At 41.9% G+C, this 19,387-nt stretch overlaps 1 protein-coding gene across 1 annotated transcript in view; it reads right to left on the reverse strand.

Annotated features, from left to right (window-relative positions):
• Window positions 1-2,193: 2,193 nt before the first annotated feature.
• The window catches only part of CNKSR3 (CNKSR family member 3), a 108,564-nt gene continuing 91,370 nt past the window's right edge, over window positions 2,194-19,387 (reverse strand). Inside the window, exons 8-13 of the mRNA XM_060241080.1 lie at window positions 17,609-17,677; window positions 16,301-16,447; window positions 13,052-13,176; window positions 9,856-10,058; window positions 7,867-7,956; window positions 2,194-3,744 (exon numbers count right to left, since the gene is read on the reverse strand). Coding sequence (XP_060097063.1) covers window positions 3,446-3,744; window positions 7,867-7,956; window positions 9,856-10,058; window positions 13,052-13,176; window positions 16,301-16,447; window positions 17,609-17,677 — 933 coding nt within the window. The 3' untranslated portion in view covers window positions 2,194-3,445. The remainder of the gene's footprint in view (window positions 3,745-7,866; window positions 7,957-9,855; window positions 10,059-13,051; window positions 13,177-16,300; window positions 16,448-17,608; window positions 17,678-19,387) is intronic.

Raw genomic sequence — 19,387 nt, forward strand, 5'->3', positions numbered from 1 at the left:
CCAAAGCAGCAGCATGAAAGCATAAAGTTTTAATGAAACAAAACAAAACTACCAACTCCAGCAATATAGAACCAGTTATGTTCTGTTTATTTGCTTCCCTTTGCTAGGGTAAAGAGACTCCTGCCCAAGCAGAATAAACGTCTTTGCCCTTTTAGAGCTACACTGACTTTCCTGCATTTGGTGATCTCAAAAGGACTAGGACCAAATGCTGTATTAGAGGGTGAAGGTACTCAGTTTACTCTTTCTAATTACAAGAGTGAAAGTGTCTGGTTTCCCATGGGCCTTGGAAGAGATCCCAGGGAAGCAAAATGATTACAGAAACTGTAAAAGGGAAAGAAAGAGAAAAATGCATCAGGAAGACTCTTAGTCTGTCTAAAACACAGCAATATCAAGATTGGAACCTTTTCTAGGTCTTAGGCCTTACTGCAGTGGCTATATTCAGGGGCTGTTCAGACCCATAGTATAATCAGTTGTCACTGCTGTTTCATACCGGATTAAAAGTGGCTGATCAGACAGCAACATCTGCCTCCTGGTATTAACTCGTAGTAGCCCCCCCCCATTCTTCTTGGAACTGTAGTATTTTGTTACCTGCTCCTTTGTAGTGTTTTTTTTAGTTCTCCGGTTTCACCTCGTAGTTTTCCCGTCTGGATAGTTCTCGACCAACTTCTGGATATCTGAAGGCTGTCCTGGAGCAAAAGGAGCCTCAGACATCCAGTTTAAGGTCACCATTTTTTTTTACTACTTAGCGATATGCAAATAACCTGGAGCAAAGGAGTTGTCCTGGAGCAAAAGGAGCCTCAGACATCCAGTTTAAGGTCGCCATTTTTTTTGACTACTTAGCGATATGCAAATAACCGTATAACCACATAATGTTTTCACCTATGCGCATAATGAGCATAAAAGTGGAGAAAAAAGGAACTGAATGGTGCTGTCGTGTGGACAGCAGAAGACAGTTTCACCATGGAGTGATTCGAATTGCAGTATGGCAGTCTGATCGATAACATCTGGAACAAAGATATTCGGAACAGAACCGGGTCAGTTTAACACGGACTCAACACACTGTGTGAACAGGGCCTCATCAGCGTTGTTCCGAGGAAGCAAGGTTGAGCACCAGTGTGATGTAACAGCTGTCACGTTGGACTTTAAGCAGGGATTTCAACCCAGGACTTATCTGTCACAAAGCTTACTCAGTCATTTTAGGCCAGTTGCAACCTTTCAGCCTGACCTATCTTGCAGGGTTGTTGTAAGGAACAGTTGGGAAGAGGGGAGACTTGATCTTCTTAAGGCAGAAGCATGGGATAAAATTGTGAAAGCAAAAGTTTACCAAAGGGCTACATATTGCATATATGGGCTGAGGTATAATTTGAACCTGTTCAGTCTCATAACCTCAGCCACTAATACAGCACCACTTCTCATGTAAAACACAATCAGGCATTTATCATGGTGTTTTCCAGATTAATTAACAAAGCAATGAAAGCCAAGTTTAAAAAAATTAGGTGATCACTGCCTAGACATATAAATGTGGGAAGCTCAAAGCAAGGTTTATACCCTTTACTGTCCAAGAATTGGGCTCCCCTTACTTAATGCTGTACCTTCCTCAATCATTCAAGAGACTGACAGTGCAATCCTAAACACTGCATCCATCAATGGCAACCAGTTTTATGGACTTAGAAGGATGTAACTCTGTTTAGGACTGCACTGTGAAGGACTCAGCTTAGACGCATGAGACACCTTTCACATTCTCTATCATACAATCCACAATGGGCAACAAGAAACAGACCTGGCATGCCCATTTCCCCTGCCTTTTAAATCAAAGCCAACATTTTTGATACTCTGAGAAAATATCAAGATACAGCTGGGTTGCATCAGTATTAATGACATTTATCCAGCTGGTGCTGAAAGTCAGTCTATTTTGGAAGGAGAAAAAAGAGAAATATTGAATGTTATATTATCATTGGCTCTTGTCTTTGAAGATTGCATCAAACTGGTTTATAACATATCAGTCTTTTAATAGTAAAAATTACTACAAATCCACAGAGCTTAATAAAGTTGTGTCTGTTTCTTATATAGTTATATGAACGTTTACCTTTCAAACTAAAAGCAAGCACACAAAAACATCACAACATCTCATCCTTATTATAAACTGCTCAGTGCAGCTTGCTGAAGTCAAAATGAAAACATTAGACAGTAATATATGATTAATTAAATTTCTTTCTTTAGTGTAGACAATTCACAAAAGTCCATTAACCAAACTGAGATTGTCCAAGTGAAATATCTGGCTGTTAATTTAATAGGAAACAACAACTTTTTGCAATGGCTAATTAGTGCACAGTACTGTAGAGAGAATGTACAGATTTCCTAGGGTTAAGAATAAAAAATATATATATACAGCTCTATTTAATACTTTTAAATTATGCTGAAACAGAATGTGCTTGGTGGATTTCTAACAAAACTCTTCCATACATTTGTTTTGTAAATCAACAATTTCTCAGCATCCTAACACTCTTTCAAGTTTCTTCCTCCACAAACCAGCCCACCTCCCATTCAATGCTACTAAATTAATGGAGGCCAAACAGGTTTTCAGGCATTGCTTTAAAACAGTAAAGCGTCTTAAAGCACAAACAACATCAAAACAGACCAACCTTGAATTTCTGTGGCTGATCCAGAAATCTGCAGGGATTTGTTTTCAGAAAAATACTTTGGTTAACAGCTATTCAATTTTAACATTATAAAAGAAGATCGATCTTTTTTTACCATCATCCCTAGAGACGCATTTCCTTGGCATGTTGTAGCAATCCATGTCTTAACTGAATGCACGCTGCAGCAATTCAGGGAAGAGTTTTTACCTGTATTGATATTTTAATAACTACGGTATCAACTAGGATAGGTTCCCATTTCTGACTAATCAGAATGAAACGAAGAAACTGCCTTTTATTCCTTATGGATTTCAGTCATCCGCAGCCACATGCAGTACCACAATGTTGTTCAAAGGAAGAGGGGGGAGTAATCTCCCTCTCTCTTTTTTTTTCCTTCTTGGTCAGAAGAGCAGCATGGGAATTTATTTTCTGCTGAGCACTACACAGTCTTCACAACCAGTAGATCACATAGCATTGTAGCAAATGAAGTGCTACCAGGTTTCATTACAATGCAGAGGTTGCTTTGCCCTGCACAGGTTGTGCAGATTTCAGGTCTGCAGTAACCTGCAAGATCAGTCAAGCCGGATCAGTTTCTCTGAAGGACTGAATGACCATCTGATCTCAGGTAGGCAAGAAAGGCGACATCTTTTGATCTCACACCAACTCCAGTGAAATTGAGACAGTGATCTCAGAAGAAAGGGATCCTCCAGGGGAGAGACCATTGAATAACAATGCTGTCTGACTGAGTGGGGTCAGAAGAAAAAAGGCACTTGATAGCATATCCTGAAAGTTATAATCCAAGCAGTGATTCAGTGAGTCAACAGCTTCAGCCTTTGGAGCCAGCTGACCAGTAATGAAGGTTCTGTGGAGGAAGATTTTGTGGGGGCGCTTACAGGTGGCCTTTTGGCCCCTTCCTCCTGGAAAGGGATAGTTGCACTGTTATGAAGATCTACGTTGACAAAGTACCTGCTCCCTCTGATGTAGTCTGCACCTCTCACTAGTTGCCTTTCAGCCACAGGCCTGGAGAAACGATGTTGCGATGGGGAACTTTCCTCAATAATGGGAGGGATCCTTTCATTGCTGAAGTACCGGCACAGGACATTTTCACCTACAACAAAACAACATCCATCAAACTTCACTGTTATGTATTCCTGTGGCGGCTGAAACAAGACATGTGGTAAGCAGCTTCTAAAAGTAAGACTCCTCATAGATAACATCAGCTTTCCTTTTGGCTTTAACTTGGGGTAGGTAACACTACAGAGGTCTTCAAATACTTCTTATATCCATCATAAATAAAATACAGCCTCATTTTGCCCTCTGTTTTTACTACTGAGACTGCTCTGCCATCACGGCCAAACTATATGTTACTTACCAGCACATATATTAAAAGCAATCCCCAGATCTGAGTTCCTTCTGCTGCTTTCCCAACAACCCTGTGAGATTGGTTAGGCTAAAAGGAGAGTAACTGGCCCAAGGTCACACAACTAGAGTCATGGTAGACTAGGGATTTGGATTTTAACCAGACTCTCCCAGATCTTAGCCGAATACTTTAAGCACCAAGCTGCCTCTATAAATGTGTTAAATCCCCTGTCATGATTCTAGGCCTAGTGAGGCCTACAGGTTCCAGGGAAGCCTGTGTTAGAGTAGCTACAGAGCCTACATTTCCCAGGATGCCTTATGTCCCTCTGATTGGGTAGGCAGACATTTAGGAGGGAAAACTCGCCAGTGAAGGCTAGAGTGGGACCTGGGAGGAAAGCATAAAAGGCTAGCTACAGACGGAAGTGTTCTATCTGAGAATGCTGAGCTGGATAAAGGCTGTAGCAGGTGAGTGAGTTGGTTTGAAATTAGAAGAGAACATCTAGTTAATTGCATTAGGGCTTCTTTTAACACCACCTTTACTGTTTTCCTCGTCCACTTTGCACTAAAATGTTATAACCCACTTATTTGTTTTTGAACACAGACAATGAACTTGGTTATTTAAAACTTAAAAATGGTGCTATAAATCTTTAAAACAATCTACGCTAGTGGCCATTTAATGGAGAGGATGCTTAATTTTCCACTCCATAAGCTTTTCTCATGTGGTTTTAAACATGGTCACAAACATATATCTGAAATTCTTGTAGGGGGAGCTATGGAGTTTTTTGGGGGGAGGGGCTGCAGCAGAGAAATAGCACGCAAAGATTAAGCACTCTAACTTCTTTCCTCTAAAACAGGGGTGTCAAAATGCAATCCGGGGGCCGAATCAGGCCCCCGGAGGGCTTCTATCAGGCCCCGGGCAACCGGCTGTCATCTGCTTCCTTCTCACTTTCTCTTGCTTCCTTCTACATAACAGTTTGCTTTGCAAGACTTGCTCTATTGCAGAGGAGCTACAGAGCAAAATCTCTGTTTTCTCCATTGGCTGAGGCTGCTCCCTTGGGGAGGAAGGAGGGTAGAGGCAGAGCTTGTTTTTCCAGGCTCTCTCAATCACATAGCAAAGCTACTGAGCCAACCCTCTCTTCCTTCTATTGGCTGAGGCTCTCCCCACCCAGTCCACTGCGGAAGGAAGGAAAGAGCCAGAGCTTCCTTTGCTCCATTCCCTGGATCCCATGGGAGTAATACAAAGAAAGCACCTTTAAGACCCAACGAGTGCTAATGTTTTAAGCATGTTCTATTTCTATATATATATATATATATATATATATATATATATATATATATATATATATATATATATATATATATGTATGTATGTATGTATGTATGTATGTATACTTTATAAAGTTTATATCTCTGCTACTTAATCTTAAATAGGCACACACACAGCCTGGCCTGACATGCCTCAGCCCAACCCAACAAGGCCCAGCCCAACAAGTTCTCATTTATGTCAAATCCGGCCTTCATAACAAATGAGTTTGACACTCCCGTTCTAGAAGTAGCAACCACTGGGCAGTTAAACTACATTATACATGTGAGCGTTAAGCCTACGTTATTTTTGAAATATCACAGTAAGCGTTAGTTATTCACCAGCACAAGGCCCCTCAAACCCCAGAATTAGGAGCCATGACTAATAAATTTGTCATCTTCTTCCACCAATTTATGCTGTACTCCTGTGCCCTCTTGGTGTTTTTCATGGCTGCTCGTGCAGCACAAATTCTGATAATTGCTGCTGCTGTAGTACAGGGAATGGGACAGTCTGGCAGCATCCAGCAAATGAATAAGGATCAGTGTGCATAGGAGGGACGTGTTTAGTTAGTGTTTCATAAAGGCTATAAAATTAATCTCCATCTCAAGGTGGCATTGCTTGTTACATTGCAAAAGAGCAGTGCATCTTTTGGAAATCAATTACTTGTCTGCCAAGACATGCACCAAGCAATACAAGCTATTCATAAGTTTTTGCACAGTCAGATTTTATCCCATGTGCTTCAGAACAGGTAGCAAGGACTCAGAGCTTCTATGCTGCAGCAGCACCTCAATCAAATTGCTCCTCTTACAAGACTACGTTTCAAGCAAGCATCTCAAAGTTTCCACTCAGCTCCTGTATAAAATAAAACCTGGCTCCTAATATAATTATGACCTTAAACAGAAAACAAGACAGACAAGACAGTTTTAAAAGTGTGATAGTGACAGTGTTGGTCAGAAGAAAATGGGAGAAAAACACAATAATATCTTGGAATTGTACATTAGGCTCTGGGAAACAGGCTTTGGCCTGGAACCATTTATCAATCCCAAACAAAAACATGTATGAGTTCTACATATGAGCTTTTTGGGCACAAACCAAAAAACAAACCGTGGTTCGAGCATAAACCCGGCCAATTTGTGGTTTGCTTCGAACCATGTCATTTGGTTGCATCATTCCTGAATCAAAAAATGAACCACATTTTTTCCATTGTGGTTCATTTGGTTCATTTTTGCAGTTCGTTTTCAGACAGTCTAATGCTGATTCAATCAATTCCTAGGCAATGGAGAGGGTGGACATGTGGAGAGCCCTAGAAACACCCAAGGCAGTTATCCATTGCTTGATTGGCAATTCTGGGAGCCAACCATGAGAACTCCATTCTGTTCTATGGGAGCAGATTATATACTTTAGATATATAAGTCCTTTTGTCCTGGTAAAATGGAGCTCTCCCATTGCTGGGGGTGCACTCTGTCAACCTTTGGCCCACTGAACCATCAAATGGTTGTGTCCACTCCTCTCTCCTGCCCAAGTGGCTGTTGCTAGCCAGCCAAGCTGATTCTGTCAGTAAAAGGCAACCAACCTTGGTTATGGCAGTTTCTTATCTCCCTACGCTCCCATTGGCTGGAGCACCTGTTGCACTGCTTCACAGAGGAAAGAAACCCTTCCCTCAATTGCCTGAGGGAGGGAGAAGGAGGGAAAGAGCCAAAGAAAGCCTTCCCTCAACTGGCTGAGGGAAGAGGAGAGAAAGAGCCGGAGAAAGCCTTCCCTTGATTGGCTGAGGGCTCCTCCTTTGGAAAGGAAACAGCCAGAGACAGGGGGGGAAATGGCATCCCCTGGAAGCAGACCAGATGCACAGAGGGAAAGAGGGAGGGGAAGCAAGACAGAGAGAAAATGAGTCCTGTGCTTAAGACCAACAACGTTATCAGAGATACATTGATGGTTTGAAAGCCCGTAATGGGGAGAGTGGGATAGAAATCTAATTTAAAAATAAAGGTATCACTAAAGGCCTCTGCGTGATAACTCATTGGGGCCAGTCCTGACTATGGCTGTCAGTTCCAGGTTGGTGGGAAATTCCTGGAGATCCTGTGGTGGAGTCTGAAGAGGGCATAGGAGTTAGGGCTTCAGAGCAGGGGCTGCAAGACCCAGGTTCTTGCTGTGGAAGCTGACTGGGTGATTTTGGACCAGGCACAAATTTTCAGCCTAACCTACCTCACAGGGTTGTTGTGTAGATCAATGGGGAGGAAGAAGAATGATGTAAGATGCTTCCCCCCCCCCCCCGCACTGTGGAGAAACACTGTTTTTTTCCTACACAGAGGCTGCTGGGAGGAGGGGAGGTGATGAAAAACTGAAGTCAGAGAGGCACAGAAAGGGAAGGAAATAAGGTTGCCAACTCCAGGTTAGAAAATTTCTGGAGATTTAAGGGGGAGCCTGGAGAGGGTGGAGTAAAGACTAACTGCACTCTCATTGCAAACCTCTTGCTGGAGTCAATCACATGGTTTTAGCTCTCTCAGCATGAACAGGAATCCACATCAAGTAGTTTGTTGTCCTTCAACACAGCTTGCTTCCATGCCTTACCTTTTCTCCCCATTGCTCGGGGCTTAGAGAAGGGTTCTACAACTCCCAGCCAGTTTCCATCAGCAGGCATAGACAGCGGGCGAGGCTTTCCTGCGGAAAACAGAAAATTATTCAACAAGAATGCAGTACTGCTACTGAGGGTTGAACACTGAGTGAACGTTAATTATCACAGTTTCACAACAGCAGAATTATGAAAACAGTTAAAGCCAACCATTAAAGTAGAAAGCACCTAATTATTCCAAGATGCATTGCTTACTACAGTAGAAGGGAAGAGTAAACCACAGAAGAACAAGGACCTGCCTAGCCCAGATTTTTCCAACAGCTGATAAACAAATGTCTCCATATGCTCAAAAGCAAGATACCAAGTACATTTCTGCTTGCCACAAGACCCTATATTATACTGTATACTGTCTCTGAACATGGATGTTCCATTTAGATATTACACTACTAACTAGGCATGGGCCCAGACTAGTAACTACAATGGGGCCTGTGCCCATGCCTAGTTGCTTCAGTTATGCTCTAAAAATTGTGATGGTGCCTATAAGAAAGTAATTGATAGTTCCTGTGGAATAATTACACAGAATTCAGCATTATATTAGTGGTCATTAATTGCCTACCACATCCAAGTGGGTTCACTAATGAAGGTGATCAGAATGAGACCTGTACCTGGGATCTCTCATTGAACTTTGGAATGAATTTTGTAAACGCTGGAATGAACTCTGGACTTTTTTGAACCTTGGCAAGAATTCAGAGACTTTGTGAATTGTGTCAGTTATATGACTATCAGAAGAATTTTGTTGAATGGTAATTCTATGTAGTACACCTGGATTTATGTATTTGTGGAAGATACTTATTCCTGTGTACTTCGTACATTATTAATTTCTAATTATCATATGAGAATTGTACTTCCATAGTTTTTGAATTATTTTGGCGCTATTACAGTAATTTGGTTTGGCACTATTTGTTTGGGAAAACAAGCAGACATTTCCCTCCTCCCCCCTTTCTGGCCACTCTGAAGTGAGGGATTGGCATCTCTACTCATGAGTTGCTGCCAACTTCTTCAAAGTAACACAGACACACCATCCCAAGAGGAAGCCTTTCAATCGGAGACTGAAGCCTCCGGAGGTAGAAAGTCACATGGTGGCTGTGGGGGCGTGGCTTCCCCCTGCCGGCCAGCTGACTGGGGGCGGGAAGGAGCCTGGAAAAGCGGGAGAATCCCCGCTGGGACCTGGGGATTGGCAAGCCTAGCCCAATTCATTGGTTTGTGCCCATGCCTACTAGTATCTATTTGTCTGATCTTTTTTTCAAAAAAAACATCTAATGTAGAGTCCATTAACACATCAACTGCTTATGGGGAGCCTTGTTGGTCTGCTGTAGCAACAAGAAATGCAGTGATACCTTAAGACTAACCAAATTTTATTGCAGCACAAGCTTTCATGGGTAAGATCCCATTTCAACAGAAGTAGCTGAAGAAATGGGCTTAGCTGGAATGAACTTGATTAGGATTTAAGGTGCCATTAGACTCCAGTATGTCTTATGATAGAGAATCCCATAAGTTAACTGTATTCTGAGGAAGGAAGTGCTTCTTTTCATGGGTCCCAAGGAGCACTCCCAGTAAACTTCAAAGGATAAACCCAAATTGTTCTAGTACTACTTAAGAGAGAATGAGGACACATGAACTACATTAATTTTCAACATAAATCCTAATGAACATTACAAAAATTACAGACAGCTTTCTATTTTTAGTAGTTTTCACTGAATGTTTCATCATGTACTGCTTCTGACATCTAAACTTGGCCAACTGTTTTTGTTCTTTTTTAAAGCTACAAATAATTAAAAAGCGTTGACTCAACAAGCTTTTACTTTGAGACAAATTCTAATAGGTGGTTTCAAACTCCACTTCTTAGACTGAAAAATTCAACTTAAAAAGGGGGGGGGGGTTAAAGCTTTGAAGAACAAGAACAGAGAAAGTGGTTGAGATTTACTCACCATAAGATGGAGTTTTTTCTCGCATCTTTGCAGGTAGAATATTTGCTGCTATGGGACGAGTCAAAGGATCAGAAACTGTATGGGTAAACCTTCGCCTCCTGCATTCCTGATCCAGGAAAGAATTTGGAGATTCTGCCCCTTTGGAACCAGGTAGAGGCAGCTTTGGTTTATTGCCTCCTCCATAAACAAAGCTTCCCTTATCCCTGGAAGGATATTTGATTAGAATAGCATTGTAAGTATAAAGATACTAAAATGCTTCACTCTCATAACATTTCTTGTATTTGGGACCTGTTGTAGTTGTAGCTACAACTACAACCAAGTTGTAGCAGGAAGCAAAATATGTATTAAGGTGAAAGGCATTTGTCAGCATTGTATGTAGGCTGCAATTCCACACAAATACAGAAAAAGCACAAAATGTGTACTAGCTGTAGAAGTTAGCTGAGAACCAGCTTTCTTTTAGAAAGATATTCTAACCATTAGGGCTGCAACAACATGCTTCATAAAAAAAGTGCAACCTCAGACACCTGAGGGGGTGGCTGAGTAAGTTTTTGATGATCAGGAGGTGATATACTTGCATGCTCTGCATTGCACCCTTTCTCCTCCCTGTGATTAGAAGCAATCCAATAAAGCATGCAAAACTGATCATGGAAGATAATTCTGCATTTCTGTTCTATTTGCATAATGCAAACATTCTTTCAAACATGGCTTTTCTTGGTGCCAGATTGCAGTGGCACATAATGGAGTGGGGGGAGGGTTAAGTACATGGCTTTCATTAAATACATAGATGCACAGTAAGCACACTTATTCCACCCCTTCACTTTTTCTTACAAATCTGCCTATTGTCAACCTAAGCCATTAAGTTGCTGAAAACTACCATAAAGAAATGTGAGGCTGGGATGAGAGTTTGGTAACCACCAAATTAGACTTGTCTTAGCAGTAGTATGCGTGAAAAGGATCTAGGGGTCTTAGTGGATCATACACTGAACATGAGTCAACAGTGTGATGTGGTGGCTAAAAAGGCAAATGCAATTTTGGCTGTATCAACAGAAGTATAGTGTCCAGATCACGTGATGTGATGGTATCGCTTTACTCTGCTCTGGTAAGACCTCACCTAGAGTATGTGTTCAGTTTTGGGCACCACATTTTAAGAAGGATATAGACAAGCTGGAACAGGACCAGAGGAAGGTGACGAAGATGGTGAGGGGTCTGGAGACCAAGCCTATAAGGAAAGGCTGAAGGAGCTGGGAATGTTTAGCCTGGAGAGGAGGCGGCTGAGAGGTGATATGATCACCATCTTCAAGTACTTGAAGGGCTGTCATATAGAGGATGGTGTGGAATTGTTTTCTGTGGCCCCGAAAGGAAGGACCAGAATCAATGGGTTGAAATTAAATCAAAAGAGTTTCTGGCTCAACATTAGAAAGAACTTCCTGACAGAGCGATTCCTCAGTAGAACAGGCTTCCTCGGGAGCTGGTGGGCTCTCCTTCCTTGGAGGTTTTTAAACAGAGGCTAGATGGCCATCTGACAGCAATGAAGATCCTGTGAATTTAGGGGGAGGTGTTTGTGAGTTTCCTGCACTGTGCAGGGGGTTGGACTAGATGACCCTGGAGGTCCCTTCCAACTCTATGATTCTATGAATGGTGTAAGGCTGACTGAGCAATAGTAGAAGGAGAGAAGCAGGCTTAAAGGTACAAGACATGGCCTGCTTTACCCCATTGTTGCAAGGACAAGTGGAGACCCATAAGACTCATGGTGGGGAATCTCCTCTCCTCCTGCTTAGCTCACGTGCCCTTCTCCCTTTGGGTTCCCACTCCTCCCCTACCCCTGCTGAAACTTCTGAGAACTTGTGGAGGAAAGGAAATATTGTGCATTTCCCCCCTCCCCCCATTCTGCCTTCCTGTTCCTCTCTCTGTAGTTCTGCCCAACCACCCTCCTCCTCACACAGTGGCTTCCAACCCATCCCCCTTCCACATCACTCTGGCCACTCTCCTATATGCTCTCTTGCTGCTCTGCCCACCCATCCCCTAGCACTGCTCTGCTTGCCCTTCTCTCTGCTCTCTTGCTATTCCCCTGCCACACATGTTTTTGCCACTGCTCCCTTCCACACCGCTCAGAAGGAAGCAACAGCAGGGGCAATGGCTCCCTACTCCTCCACTTTCCTGCTTACATGCAGTGCAGCTGCCACTTCTCCACCTATTTGTCTCATGTGATGATAGTAGCACCAACTCCTCTGCCAGTTCCTACAGTGGGGCTGACAGAGACACATTGTCTATGCTTGTGGAGACAACACTCCCCTTCCATTTGTTCTAACGTTAAGGATTTTTCTGCAAACTTGATTATCCCCGCCCCCCAGTAACTAGAAAGATTTCACTTGTCTCTACATGGCCCAAGTCCACGAATTTAAGTGTCTGCCAATGCAGCCATGTTGAGAATTAAATATATTGATCAGCAAATGAATGAGGATCCCATGGTGATTTTTACTTATACTCTACCCTAGTTGACGAGTGAAGTAGAAAAAACAACCAGAATTATAATCTGTACTCTTCTCCTATTAACAAATGGCATAACACAACAGTGTATGTGTGCGGGGGGAGATGCTAGGGAAATAGGGACCAAAAATGAAAAAGTGGCTATGATTGAGATAAAGGATAAAGTTTTGACACAATTTCAAAGTATGGAAACAATATCCTAGAGATTTTAACTTAAACACATTATCTTGGCAGAAAAGGCACATGTAAACCTCCCATGATTCAAGGTCTTCCAGCATCCTGGTCTGTTGGCTATGCTGACTGCAAGGAACTTGGGGGCAGAGGACTGGAGAACATGACACAAGATGCTGTCAATCATTATGTCCTGAATACAGAACTTAGTGTCTCAAAATGCTACTCTGGCCTTCCCTGCTTGCTTTTTAACATGTTGACCATATGTACCCACATGGAATTATAACTGCATTCTCAGTATTTTAAAAGCAAGGCTATTTTTTCTGCCACACAGCAAGTTCTATGCTAGTAAAAAACAAAGAATTGCAAGTGTTGCTACTTTGACCATGGCCCATGTGCAACTATTTTCCCCAACAAGCCTTAGCACTGTTAAATACTTAGTGGCTCAAACATTTATTTAGCTAAAAGAAAAATCTGTGCGATCTCAGGCTAATTTGTAGAGTTTTGCAATCCAGCCAGTGCTGAGAAGTTGGCATACCGAGGAGCATATGGAACAGCTGGTGGTGGAGGTATGTAAAGGTCCAAAATGGCTGGCTTCTCCTTCTTCAAGGAAGTTTCCATAGTGCTTTCAGGTGACTGGGTTGTAGTTGGGGGAGGGCTGGTCTGCAAGTACAATAAATAAATCATTCTCTTAGAAATCATTTACCTTCTACCTGAACACATCTCTCTCCTAACCTCCTAGGCAGAAATATTCATTATTCATTGTATCTCCAGGATTTTATTATATCTTAGTTGTAAAATTTGGAAGTCGATAGGTAGAGTTCACCTTCACTTTTTTTTGAGTTCCCCATACTTGAATATGGGCTGGCCATGGCCTTCAGAACATGCAGAAGCATAGTAGCAGCTATACAAATTGTTATTTTCAGCAGTTTAAAAATATTTCCTAAGCAAAAGTTGAGGTTAACAGCATCGGGCATTTGAGTCTCAGCCACAAAACTAGAACCAAAGAACAGCTTTAAACTGATTATATCAGATGTCTAAGGACAGATGGAGCTTCTGGACAGTTCAGATCTCTCCCTCACTCCCAGCACATAAAATGTGTGTCACCGCTTCCCCAGAATGTAGTCCCACACCTCAGGACAATGTGTGAAAGCACATTCTAACTATCTGGGCAAATCTGATTGCACAGATTTTTCTTTCAAATGTGGAATCATACCACAGAAAATACACCAACATTACAGTGCATGTATACATCTGAAGGGTACCTTCAGCTCTATTCTGCAACCAAGTCTCTCACTGGCTTAGAATTATACAGGACCATGTTGGATCACATCTAATATTTCTGTGCACAGGATGGGGTACTGCAGAAGATCTCCAACTCCTCCCTCCCCCAGGCTATTTCTGAGGGTTCACATGAACACACATAAGTGGCTTATACTGAATCAGAATGTTTGCCTATCAAGGTCAGTACTGTCTATGGCATGCTGACTGGCAGCAGCATTCCAGGTGCTCAGAAAGATGACTTTCACAATGCCTAACCAGATTCTGTTAACTGGGGGTGCTAGGGGTTGATCTGAGTACTTTCTGCATGCAAAGCAGATATTCTGCCATTAAGCTATGACCTGGGGCCTGAGAAGCAGAATTTCAGGGGGCACTTTGGGCTGGAGCAGGATTGGGAATACGAAGAAGCTCTTCTTCTGCAGACAGGTCCATCTATCTATGGGCGTTTTAGGCAAGATCGAGCTCACTGGGTCTAAGCTCATCCATGGCGCATCAGCCACTGATTTTTTTTTAATGAAGTGACTTCACTGGACTAGGGATGGGCACAGACTGGGATAGCCCAGTTTGGGGTTCGCAAACCAGGCAGCCCAAACCAAGCAACCCCTAAATAGAACTGCTAAGTAAAATGTGCCCAAACTGAACCAGTATGGCCCTCCTGCTGCATGTGTATTTCACTTCCACTTGCATCATGTCCAATGGCATCAGACCCCACCCCAACATGCCCACATCACCTGTAAGTGACACAGAATCTCAGTAAGTGGGCAAGATACTTTCCCCAGACCTCAGTTCAAGATTTGCGAACTGGCCAAAGTTCGGAGAGAACTTTGGCTTGGGTTCATTTGGGTATGTGCCTATCCCTACTCTGGGGTATGTGCCTATCCCCTAAACCTCTTTTAGATGTAAACATATTGCTATTCTGTAAACTTCCATCAGAGCACTGAATCAGATTCAAGGTGCTGGTTTTGACCTTTAATGCCTTTAGTAGTCAGGGACCCACATACCTTTGGGACTGCCTCTCTCAGTATGCTCCCAGAACAGCATTATGCTTAGGAAATAAGAACCTTCTTGTGGCCCTTGACGTGAGCGAGATCTGGCTGTCCTCAACCAGGCCCAGGGCTTCTTTGGCCCCAGCCCCTACCTGGTGGAATTCTCTGCCAGAGAACATCTGTGCCATGTAGGATTTGTTACCTTTTGGCAGGGTATGTAAGGCAGAGATATTCTCTGCAAGCTCCCCCCCACCCCCTGGAGAGTTGTGAAACCTGACCTTTTCTCGCCATCTTAGAATGGACTCAGTTATTGATGTATGTGTTGTGTATTGTATTGTACAATTTTAACTTTTCGTTATTATATGGTTCTTCTGCTGTAAGCCACCCTGAGCCCTGCTTGCAGGGGAGGGTAGCCTAAATAAATAAATAAATAGATAGATAAATAAATAACACTTCCAGCTAATAAAAGTACAGGCATTCCCACCCAATCAAACATACATCATGCAAAGAAAAAAACTACACTAACACCTGTTTGCATCTAGTTGCAGAGTAGCACCTGAACAATACAAAGGGAGAAGGGAGAAATTTTATAGTTGCAATTATATACAATTAAATTAGTTGAAGGTGTTAATCTGCACATCCTTGCCATTACTTTCTCCAGTTTGAAATTATCTCATTTATTTTCATCCTCCTACATCCTCTGCACTTTGCAATATACCCAGTTCTGCTGGTGTTAAAAGTTGGCAGGGTGCTAAAAATTGGCAAGCAGAATCCAGTCAGCTACACTGCAAACACCACCCTCGATAATGCTGCTCTGTTTCACAAATATACTCTCTTATTGTTAGTTTCACAACCCAGGAAGTACTGTTTACTGTTTACTTCCAAAATTCATCACTCCACAAGACTATCAGCAATTCAGCTCAAACGGCCTCACTCTAGGATATCTGTCTAGAGCAACAAAGCAGTACAGGGATTAAAGAAAACCTGTATTTTAGTCCTTCTCATTCTTTTGATATATCAAAAGTGGAGATTATTTTATAAAAAAAGAAATCACAGATTCTCTAAGCAATTGCACCTTTTGAAGTTGCATGGTAACTGCAACAAGTATTTTTTAATTTAAAATCTATTGTTGATGCAACATTATCTGTAATTTAAAGAGACTGTGCACTATGTACTTCCCTTTGCATGTTCAGTCAGCTCAGAGACATTGAATAGTAAGTTTATAAGTCAGCGTGTACTTAATGGGTCATTTTAAAATGAGTATAAGAGAGAGAAATTTAAAACATATTGGTACCTGGCCCACCTAATTTAGAAAGACTACCTCATACCTCAGATAGAAAGACTACCTCATACCTCGATAGATAGAAAGATAGAAAGAAAGAAAGAAAGAAAGAAAGAAAGAAAGAAAGAAAGAAAGAAAGAAAGAAAGAAAGAAAGAAAGAAAGAAAGAAAGAAAGAAAGAAGTATAATTAGTGCCAGGCAAAGAGAAAAAAAACCCGTTCTGTGTAATTGTATCTTACCTGTACAAGTGGTGGTTTCCATCTTAGGTTTTTAAGGGGAGCAGGAGTAAAATTAAAAGAGCCTGTATGACGTTTCTTTACTAGTAAAGTAACTCCAGAAGGGTTCTCCCGCAGTTTCCTCACAAGGTTCTTCAGCTGCCATCCCACCTTCAAATGAGCAAGAAAAGGATGTGTGGAACACTGTCAGATTCAAGTTAGTTGGTTCTTTTCCCATACCCCATCTCTGTGGAAATAACAGACCCCTGCAGGCAAATGTAAACATCTTCCTTATTTTGCTGATCTTGTCCAGGTCTTTCCCCAGCCACTCTTATCCTGGCAAGCGGCATAGGTGATGCTGCTAAACCAAGGTTTTCCTGGACTGAATGAGGAAAGAAAGGATGAAAAGACAGGTGGCACAGAGGTTGCTTCTACAGCCAGCTCACAGCACTGCAGGGGGAAGGAATGAGTGGTGGATACCAGTGGAAGATTACACGCTTGCCAAGGGAGTGAAATGCCACTGTCAATTCAGAGGCATATTCTCCTCTGATGCTCAGTACTAACCTCATTTTCCCCCTGCCATGCTATGAGGCAGCTGCAGGAAGGAAACAGCCCACACACTGTCCTTCCTTTCCTCCCTTTCTATTCCTTGCTTTTCCTTCTTTCCCCAAGCCCAGACAAGTCTGGTATGGCAGGGATTGGTTGCTCACTGGGGAGGGAGACAGAAGATGCACTTTGTGGAGACAATGGTGTATACATGGTAGCAGTGGACCTAGATTTAACCGGACAGACAGGACACTTCTGCATACATCTGCAAGCATCATGTCTGCTTAGGTCCTGTTGGTACCATAGCTGATAGATTCTTCTAAGACCTGTCTTTATGGAAGCAAGTGGCAGAATCAAGCTTTGGGGCAGTGGAAAAGGAGGGAAGAAGAGTCTTTTCTTCCAGTACCACAACCTGCAACACCAGCATAAATTTGTCCTGTTCTAAAAAATCAGCCATATTTCCCACAAACATTTCTTTTTACCAGTAATATTCTCTCTTTAAAAAAAAGTTGGACCTACAGTTCTGATATTAACAAACAGCTGAAACATTTTCATCAAGAAAAATACATGTTTGATGACCAATTTTTTCGCCAATGATACTACTGACTTTACAGCTATTGTAGTGAAGAACATACGAAAGGCTCCCAGAGCTTTAAGTGACATTCCTTGTTTTTCTACTTAGAGGCCAATCACTGGTGAAAACAACAGATCTGTCTTGTGAACTACTGGCACTTTGAAATCTACTTAACCCCAAAACAAGGATCAGTAAAAGCCGCCTTTACTTACCACAGTCTGGCGATTCACCTGAATCACTTCGTCACCAGCATGAATTTTCTGAGACTTATCAGCTGGAGACTATGGAAGACAAAACAGAAGCAGTCATTTTTCACACACTTTCCCACTTTTTTAAAAAATGCCCCCCACCAATACAATGCTAACCTTGACAAAAAGACTATGTAAACATAAACATGCCATCTGTGTGAGTTACAGCTGCCATGGCTGGACAACACAGCTATTGTTTAAATAACTAACAAAACTCTTGCCTTTACACAGGAAGAAAGAACAGGAGAAGGAAAGCAGTATGGTTAAATGGTTACAGATTTGATATTTAAGATATTAACATTTAATATTTCTGCTGCTGTCCACATAAAAACATTTAATATTTCTGCTGCCATTCACACTAACACTGTTTTGTTTTGTTTCAGTGCAGTAAGCTTATGTCAAATTTTTCTAAGAATTCACAAATCCTGAAGTTCACATGCTCTTTATTGCTCATTCATCTATTAAAAGCTACAGATTTAACTGTACATGTGAAATATATTTGTTTAAACCATCTTCCTGTTTTGAAGCCAGAAGAACATACCACCTGTTCACTTGTGTACTGAAAGATTAAAAGTGTTAAAAACTTTATAGCATACATTTTGCAACTAGATAGATGATACACTTGAGTACATATTAGCAAACTGCAGCTAAAGACAGCTAAATATTTACTTTATTCTATGATCTATCCAGCATAGAACACACTAGGACAGCGATTGTATAAAAGATCTCTGCAAAGAAATCCAGTAACACACCAGCAATACATGCCAAAGAAGGGGGAAAACATGCATACTAAGCTATTCCATGTGACTCACATTACTGAACCAAGTGCCTCATTTCCCCTGTTGCCTTATTTGGAGCAATGGAAGGCAGGATAATCCCCTTGAGCTACCTGTGAACTGGAAATTTGCTTAGGAAGATACTCTTACTGATCATCAGCTGACGAGTCTAACACATTCTCCTCACACTGAGTCAGAATAGTGAAACAAGAACTACACATATAGAATCTTCATAAACTGGAGTTGTTGGGGAAGGAAGGGAAGATCCTGAAGAAGATAGGGAATCTCCAGGCACAATGCGCAACACATTTCCTCAGCATGGAAATACCCGTTCATCAAATAGCCCAGTTGATCATCTCTTGGGCTCTGCAGTTACGTATGTGAAGATATAAATATATTTTACACATACCAATGAATCTCTTTCAGGATTGAGAATCTGCTTCTAAAAGCTCACTCCGTCACATATACACCCCTAATTTTATTTTTTTTTAAGTTTACATCACAAGCACTTGGGGAGGGAAAAGACTGGAAAGTTGTGTTCAGGTTTCCCACAAAAAGCAGGAAATTACAAGTCGTTAAAATCAACCTGGAAATCCTGTCACTTGACTGAGCATCAGACACGTACCGTTCCTCTTGAATAACTGTAACAACTGCCAGCTAGAAGCCATGATTTACTTTTACTAATGGACAAACAGCAAAGGAAGAGCAATCATAAAGAACACAATATCTGTTCTCTACATTGCCAATAAGAATGCAGACAACAGCAACCAGTAGCTCTGTGGAGAAATGCATTGACTTCCTAGGAGGTTTGCAGGTCACAAACCTCTACTTGGCATTTTAAAAGGCTTTTTTATTTGCTCTGGGCTGGGAACAGGTGTGTGTGTGGGGAGGGGGGAGTGTGAGCAATAGTTTTCCAGCTTACTTATACACACATGCTACTTAATCTAGCTACGGACAATGGGATGGG

Source organism: Heteronotia binoei, chromosome 1 (assembly GCF_032191835.1).
Source record: "Heteronotia binoei isolate CCM8104 ecotype False Entrance Well chromosome 1, APGP_CSIRO_Hbin_v1, whole genome shotgun sequence".
Taxonomy (NCBI): Eukaryota; Metazoa; Chordata; class Lepidosauria; order Squamata; family Gekkonidae; genus Heteronotia; species Heteronotia binoei.